This window comes from Pteropus alecto, unplaced genomic scaffold (assembly GCF_000325575.1).
Source record: "Pteropus alecto unplaced genomic scaffold, ASM32557v1 scaffold468, whole genome shotgun sequence".
Classification (NCBI taxonomy): domain Eukaryota; kingdom Metazoa; phylum Chordata; class Mammalia; order Chiroptera; family Pteropodidae; genus Pteropus; species Pteropus alecto.
Window position 1 is genome coordinate 508,627 of NW_006441394.1, and position 7,618 is coordinate 516,244.

At 56.1% G+C, this 7,618-nt stretch overlaps 1 protein-coding gene across 1 annotated transcript in view; it reads right to left on the reverse strand.

The window, feature by feature from the left end:
• INPPL1 (inositol polyphosphate phosphatase like 1) overlaps window positions 1-7,612 on the reverse strand; it is a 13,672-nt gene extending 6,060 nt beyond the window's left edge. Inside the window, exons 1-15 of the mRNA XM_006918689.3 lie at window positions 7,412-7,612; window positions 4,589-4,652; window positions 4,347-4,497; window positions 4,000-4,120; window positions 3,624-3,764; window positions 3,304-3,397; window positions 3,117-3,206; window positions 2,851-2,949; window positions 2,589-2,739; window positions 2,394-2,500; window positions 1,949-2,051; window positions 1,666-1,862; window positions 1,193-1,310; window positions 500-596; window positions 82-220 (exon numbers count right to left, since the gene is read on the reverse strand). Coding sequence (XP_006918751.1) covers window positions 82-220; window positions 500-596; window positions 1,193-1,310; window positions 1,666-1,862; window positions 1,949-2,051; window positions 2,394-2,500; window positions 2,589-2,739; window positions 2,851-2,949; window positions 3,117-3,206; window positions 3,304-3,397; window positions 3,624-3,764; window positions 4,000-4,120; window positions 4,347-4,497; window positions 4,589-4,652; window positions 7,412-7,608 — 1,869 coding nt within the window. The 5' untranslated portion in view covers window positions 7,609-7,612. The remainder of the gene's footprint in view (window positions 1-81; window positions 221-499; window positions 597-1,192; window positions 1,311-1,665; window positions 1,863-1,948; window positions 2,052-2,393; window positions 2,501-2,588; window positions 2,740-2,850; window positions 2,950-3,116; window positions 3,207-3,303; window positions 3,398-3,623; window positions 3,765-3,999; window positions 4,121-4,346; window positions 4,498-4,588; window positions 4,653-7,411) is intronic.
• Between the last annotated feature and the right edge of the window lie 6 nt (window positions 7,613-7,618).

Below are 7,618 nucleotides of genomic sequence, written 5' to 3' on the forward strand. Positions count from 1 at the left end.
CTCTGAGCCAGACCCAGAGGTAAGAGCCTCTGACCCCCAGCCCAGCCACCCTGCCAGCCACCTGCCAGGCCCTGTTCGCACTTGGATATCCATGTCCAGACGGTAGTTGAGGTCCCCGAACCAGAAGAGGTGAGTGAAACGCAGAGAGATGTCAAAGGCACTGAGCTGTCGGTCGCCCAGAGAGAGCAGCCGCAGGATGTCCAGGTAGTTCTGGTTCCGTCTACAATGGGGATAGGGGGAGGTCCCCAGGGTCAGGACTCAGGGATAGGCGGAAAGGTAAGAAGTGTCTGGGGTCAGCAGTGGGGTGGGGATCAGGGTCCTTGTGGGCAGAGAAAGGTCAGGGAAAGGCAGAGGGGTCTTGACTTCGGATAAGGCAGAAGGGGGTCTCTGGGGACAAGGATGTATAGATGGGTCATGGACTGGAATATGGGAGAGGGAACAGGTCTCAGGCAAACAGAGAATGAGAGTAAAGAGATTATTTGGGAAAGCACCCCCTCACCGGGCGGTCTTCTCATTTCCTGAAGTGAGGTGGCAATTCACAAAGCCAAATGAAGTGCCATTGAACATGAAGGAGACACCCACGGCCCCCTTATTTCCTGTCAGAGCAACAAAAGAGGAAGACCCGAGTCACCTTCGGGGGGGCTCCCAGCTCTCCCCTCTGCCCCTTGAAGCAACGGTGGGAAGATCCTCCCACCCTCACTCCCAGGTGCTAAGAGGCAGGCAGTCCCCTGAACACACACCCACACCTTCCCTGGGGGTCCATATGGGGCATATGCAGTCCATCTGGATGGCCTGAGTCTGTCTGCATGTGTGAGCAGAGCCCCTGGAGATCAGAGGATCTCAAAGGTAAAGCTGCAAAGACTTACAGATTCTAGGAAGAATCTACCCTGAAGAAGCACTGGACTACAAACCAATAGAGCTGGGCACTATGCCAGGCTCTATGACATACTAGCTGTGTGACCTTGGACAGGTCATTCAACCACTCTGGGCCTGAGTTTTTTCATCTATGAAATGGAGGTAATTACCCTGGTCTGCCTTCCAGGTGGGACTGGAAGAGATTTAGAATATGAACATGCTTTACAAAGTTCAAAGAGTTCTATATATGGAAAAGCTGAGACCACCCAAAAAGGGGAGATCCTGGGCTGGAGAGGAAGCAAGAAGCGTGGAGAGGGACCCTGCCCACTCTGCTCACCCAGGGTGTTGGCAATGCCAGTCTTCACGCTCGACGTACTGACATGGCTGATGCGGTTCTCATGCTCTGGCTTGACCAACACAGCCACCTTGATGTTCCACAGTGACTGCATGGCAATCTGGGTAGAGAATGCAGAGTCACCTTTGCCCTGAGCTGGGCTACTGTCTGCATTCTCTGTACCTCCCTCACCACCCCTAGCCCATACTATAGACTGTTCTGGCAGGTGCAGGATAGGGAGGCCTGCTGTTCCTTTTTTCTGAGGGGCTATAGCACGAAGCATTCAGATCAGATCTGAAGGACCAGAGTCACAGCCAGTCAAACTGTGTTCCTCAGGGTCAGATCTGAAGGACCAGAGGCACAGCCAGTCAAACTGTGTTCCCCAGGGTCACCATGAGGTCAAGAACAATAGTTTGGGATGGTGTGTGAGAAGAGGGGACTCTCCGCAGCAGCACCAGCCGCCCACTTTCCCTCACCGGGCGGTAATCCAGATCTGTGAGCTCTTTGAGGCCCCCGCGTAGCAGGTCCAGCCACTCTCGGTCGCCCACCGAGTTCTCCTGGGTCCCAAAAACATAGATGTCATGGGGTATGGTCACTGTGACCTCATCCAGGGTCTTCCCCAGACCCTTTGATGTGAACCAAGATGTTACATTTTTCGGAGGTGGCACACTTCCTGGAGGTGGAGGGGATAGAGAGTGGTCAAGCCCCTGGTCTGGGGCCATTCCTCTCTCCCACCTCAGACCCACCCCTAGGCCTGACCCATGTTCCAGGTGCCTATGAAGATGGAGATCATGTCAGGCTCATCCTGCTTCGAGTGCTTATTCTTCATGAGCTGCAGCAGCTGGCAGAAGGCCTCCCGCTTCTGCGGAGATGGCAGTCAGTCAGGGGCACGTAGGCAGCCAGGGAACCCCACCCTTGCACAGGGATACCCTCCTGGTAGCAGGTACCATAAGGAGAGGGTCATGCCTGTCTGGTTCACCACTATATACCCACTACTCACGTATGTAAGAGGTACTCGATAAATGTTCATTGAATGAGTATTTGAATCTATCTTCAGGTCACCCACTCTCCACACATACACTCTCTGCCCGGTCAGACCCACCCCTGCTAGGAGGGATGACATGCTTATATCATGCGTTCCCTCTCTTCCCATCCCATGGGGAACCCTGCAACTCCCAGTGGCCTGGCCCAACCTGCTGCTCACCCGGGCACTGACAAAGATGAAGTCCTTGCGTTGTGTCCGGTCTTTCTCCTTCTCAAACACAACGCCCAGCTTGTTCTGGACACGCTGGGACTTAATAAGCTGGCGAACTAGGGGATGGAGAATGGGTCACACTGGCCTGTGCTCCAAGGCCTGGGGCCACCCTGTCCACCCTCCCAGGTCAAGGCCCTGGCTCACTGCGGTCATGCGTGAAGGTTGTCCAGTCCTCCTGTGAGTCCCGCTGTCTCCGCAGCAGCACCAGCCGCCCACCTTCCACATCCACGCTCAGCGTGAACTTCTGTGACTTCCCAATCTTGGTCAGATCACCCAGGGTCACATCTAGCTTCACCTGCGGGCCAGGAGTAAGGAGGTGCTGAAAAGGCCTCAGGGCAGGCAGGATCCCTTTTACTTCCACTGCCTTTTGCCCAATGAGGCCCCACCTAGCCCTCCTTTCATGTACCTCAAAGGCCTGCACGGGGATGGTCTTGGCCTTACGTGTGGACGGCTGCAGCAAAGCCGGGGGTCCTGTGGAACTCATGTCCTGTAGGGCCTTCAGGGCCTAGAAGGGACAAGGGCAGGGCAAGGGCAAGGGATAAGGTCAGGGGGCTGGGGCCAGAAAGGCATGGCTGGGGTCAATGCTAAACTGTATATTCAGGGTTGAGATCAGGCCCGTGCAAGTGGTCAGGGACTGATGGGTCAAGGGTCAGAAGTCAAAAGTCAGGCCACCTTCTTCTGGATGCCTGACAGGAAGTCCTTTAATACTGATAGCTTCAGCACCAGGCTCTCTAGTTCCTGCTCCCCAGTCTGTGGTGGGTTCTGTGGGGAGAAAGAATGAAGCTTGTACTTGAGGCCACCAAGCTCACCCAGCCCCAGAACATGAACCCATTCCCCAGAGGTCTTCCCACAATCCTACCTGTTGCTGCAAAAGGCGGGTCACCATGGGCGAGCTCTGCTGGTCGAACACCTTGGACAGGATCTCCAGGCCTGACAGGACTTTATCCACCTCACTAGGGGAGACATCAGGTCAGAACTCCCCACCCCAATCCAAGTACAGGGAAGCGGGGCTTTAGCCTCCACTATAAGGATATAAGGGTTCAGAAGAGGAAAAGTCAGGAGGCAACCACTGGATCCCTGTTCAAGGCCAGAGGTCAGGGCATTTGTGCAGCAAGGGGGAGCAGGTGAGTACAGGTCAGAGGTAAGGGCGCGGTGCTCGGTGTCAGATGTCCCAGGTACCTGTGCAGCCTCCGGCATGAGGTAGCAAGAGTGCGGGTGAGGTGGGGCAGGTTGCTGGCTCCGCTCCGAACAGCCTCCAGGTCCAGCCCGTAGCTGCCTTTCAGGTACTCATGCGAGACAGTGCTCAGCCCATTGGGGGCACTTTGGGGAGGGGTTAAGAAGTCAGTGGAGGCCCTGCTGACCCTGTCCCAGCACCTCTACCCCATCCCTAGAGGAGATGGTACCAGTGATACCAGAGTGCCATGGATCAGGGTGTCTGTCTCTGGGGCTGAAATGGATGGGGGTGGGGCTGGGGCTTAAAGGGTCTCCCCACTAGGACACAGTTCTCAGAGGAGAAAGTGACTTCCTGCTCCATGGAGTAGGTTGGGGGTCTTACCTCTCAGCAGCTGGAGTTGTGGGGGTTTCTAGGGCTGGTGGGGTGTTGCTGGGCCCCATGGACACAGAAATGCTTGTGGAGCCAGAGCGCGGGGGCAGTGGGGGCTTCTCATCCTCCCCATCTGTGGACAGGGGTCAGTGGGGCATCATTCTGGGCCTCCTGCCCTCAGTGAAGTAATGGGAGAATGCCACAGCAGTCAGAGACTTCCATGGAAAGGGGGTAAGGGGATCATGGTTAGGGACAGTGAGCTTTAGGGGAAGTAGGCTGAGAAGATAGGATAGGAAGAAGCAACTAGTGCCTGAGCACGGGAGAGGGCAGGCATTTGCACATTGCACACCGGGTGGCACCTGAGGCATCGCGGTCATCTGGGGGGTCCGGATCTCGCTCCCGCTCCACAGGCAGCAGCAGGGCACACACGAGGCCCTGGTTGGGCTGGGCGTACAGGCCAATGAGCTCGCCCAGGGTCTGGAAGCGGCGCACAGGCACACCTTGCGAGGTCTGCAGCCAGCAAGGTTGGGAGAAGGGTCAGCTAGCCTGTCCCAAGCCATAAGCTGGTATCAAGGTCAAGAGTCAGAGTCCAGCCTCCTACCTGCACAGCCAGGAAGTCTTCTCCATCAGGAAGAATTCGATACGTGTGCACATGCTTCTGATACCTGACGGCAAAGCAAGGGTCAGAATCTGTCACCCCCAGGCTGGGGTCTAAGCCCTAAGGTACCCTCCACTCCTGCCACCAGGTTCAGCCCCAAGCCCCTTCAGCTTGGTTTCCCTAAAAACATTTGCCCAGGCTGCATAGGTTTAATGATGGGGCTTGTCCACATCTATCCTGTTGGTGTCCCCAGTAAGAAGAACCCTCCACCCCCCAACCCAGACCTGCAGTCTCCACACCCACGGCAGGGCCCAGGAAGCAACAAGCAGCTCTTTTGTGGCCTCCACAGCTGTCTAAACAGCCCCTTTGGGCTGTGGTACCAGTCTGGGCCCCCCGCCAGAGTAAGAGTCCTTAGAAGCCTGGGTAACTGCTGTTTGCATGCATGAGTGATGTGCTAGCACACGTGTGCCTGCTGTCTGTGTTTACATTGGTGTCTAGCTCTGCTGTTGGGTGTGTCTGAAGCACTTTTGCTGGGGAATATAGGGGTATCAACCTGGAAATTTCTCCCCCCTTCTCCAGACACCAGGAAATTGGGATGACCCAAGGGGCCCCCTGTGGGAGACTGGGCTTCTAGGAGTCCCAAAGTGAGGAGGGGCAAGAGGGGTGCTGACAGATGGCAGCGACAGCTGAGCAGGTGACAGCTGAGCCAGGCCTGGGTGGTGCAGGCCACGCTCAGTGGGACTAGAAGACTCCCTTTGCAGTCACGCCTCAGAGCAGTCTTACCCAAGGGAGTCACATGGGCCCCTGTGTTTTGGGCAGAAGGGATTGGCTCCAGAGAAGACCAAACACCTGTTTGACCTACACCTTGGCTGCAGAGCCATCCCATTCCCTCAAGTAAGCATCTTTTGAGGACTCTCCTGGCTGCCAACCTTGCAGGTGTCTGTGTGTGACTGGGTGTGTTGGTTTGTGGACTGTGGGCCTGTGTTTATAACAATCATAGCATCCCATTAACTGAGTCATGTCCCTGTGACAGGCCAGGTACTCAGCACCCAACAGATGTGATCTCATTTAATCTTCACCTTTTGAGACAGATATTATTATCTCCATTCTCCAGAAGAACAAAACTGAGGTTCACAGAGAAAAGGTGATTTGCCTAAGGTCACAAAGCAAGTAAAAAGCAGAGCTAGGATTTAAAGCCAGGGCAGAGGCCAGCGCCTACAACCTGGCCTGCTGGTCAGATTGCCTGTACCTGTTGGGGCAGGAATGTGCCCTGAATGTTACCCGTGTACATGTGGGCATGTATACAAGTAAGCAAGTATTTTTCTGATCACCTACCCACAGGTTTCTGAGATGCAAGGAGTAGCCAGAGTCAGCTGAAGTACCCTCTACCACAGACCCATACCCCACCCATTTCCTCCCCTGGCAATGGAGCCAGGATTCTCCCCTCCTGGGACAATAACTTTCCTCACCCAGACACAGCCCCAGCTGTCCCCTTCCCACTCAACAGCTGACCCAGCACCTGCCTCCCTCCCCTCCCTAATTAGGGGGTATGCCTCAGAGGGGACTGAAAGGCAGGGCTCTAGGATAGTCATCTGCCTAGGCTGTTCCTCTTTAGTCTCCCCTGCTGGGCCCCAGGCTTGGGACATAAGCTGAGACTTGGAGCACCCCTTCCTCCTCAGGTCCACTGCCTAGATCAGGGTTTCTCAACCTCAGCACTACTGACATTTTGGACTGCATAATCTTGTTCTGAGGGATTGTCCTGTTGTTGTAGGATGTTCAGCAGCATCCCTGGCTTCTATCCACAGATGCCAGTGGCACCATCCCAGTTGTGACAACCAAAAATGTCTCTAGACATTGACAAATGTCTCCCTAGGGGTAAAATCATTCCCAATTGAGAAACACTGGCCTAGGCCAACGTACCCCCAAAGATGTGAAGAGAATAAAGGGTAAAGGGACAGAAAAATAGGAGTTTGGGAGGGCTCATGAGGCTGAGGATTAGATCTAAACAAAGCAGTGACTTCCCACTCACCACCCCCCACTCCTGAGACCCATAGGAGCCTACCTAGTGTCAGACTACGTGATGTGGGGGACAGCTCAAAACTGAAAGTACAAACTCACCCCAACACCATCGCCACACATGGCTGGCTGATGGGTACAGGCACAGGGCAAGGCCCACTTAGAGAGATGCCAAGTCTAGCCCCACATTCAGCACCCATAGCTCAGGCCTGGGCAGCGGGGAGCCAGGCCCCATACAGTCTCACCTCCTTCTTCTCAACACCACCCTCTCCCCTAGTCCCAGCCATACACAGCCAGGGAAGCCCCAGTCTCAGTCCTGATGCACAGCAAGGCCCCCTAAGGGAGCTGCTGGCCATTCTCACGCACCCCATCAGTCCCTCTGGCCTCCTCAGCTATTCCTGAGAGCTGGACTTATGTACCAGATCCCCACTTCACCCCAACTCCCACTATACCTACCACTTAGACATCCAATCTCTGTATAATCAGCACTGCACACAACTCGCCCAAATGCACATCCTCACACCTCCAGCTCCTTCTACCTGAAGGGTGCCTGATGGGGTCTGCATTTCCACCCCCCTTACGGCCACTCTGGCAGCAAGACCGCACGCACTCTCCCTCAACGCCCCAGAAAGTGCCCCCACCCCCGCGCCCTGACACACAACAGGAAGTGCTCCCTGCATCCCTCAGTCTCAGCATAAAGCTAAGGCCCCACTCTGGGGGGCGCTGGCGTCCCATTGTCCCAAGCCCTCTCCACACATTCAAAGAACCCCAGGCCGTGCCCCAGCCCACTGGAGCCCCAGCGCCACTCACAGGACGCAGAGCGCGAAGGCACCCGCCACGCTTTCGCTGTCTCGGACCAGGAAGCTGCCATCGCGGCCTGCCCGGGCCAGCAGCTCCTCGGCGGCAGCGCGGCTCAGGTCTCGGTGGTACCAGACAGGGGCTGGGCTTCCCAGCGCGCCTCCCGGCCCGGCGCCCCCCAGGGCCGGCGTCCCGCACGCCGAGGCCATGGCCCGCGCA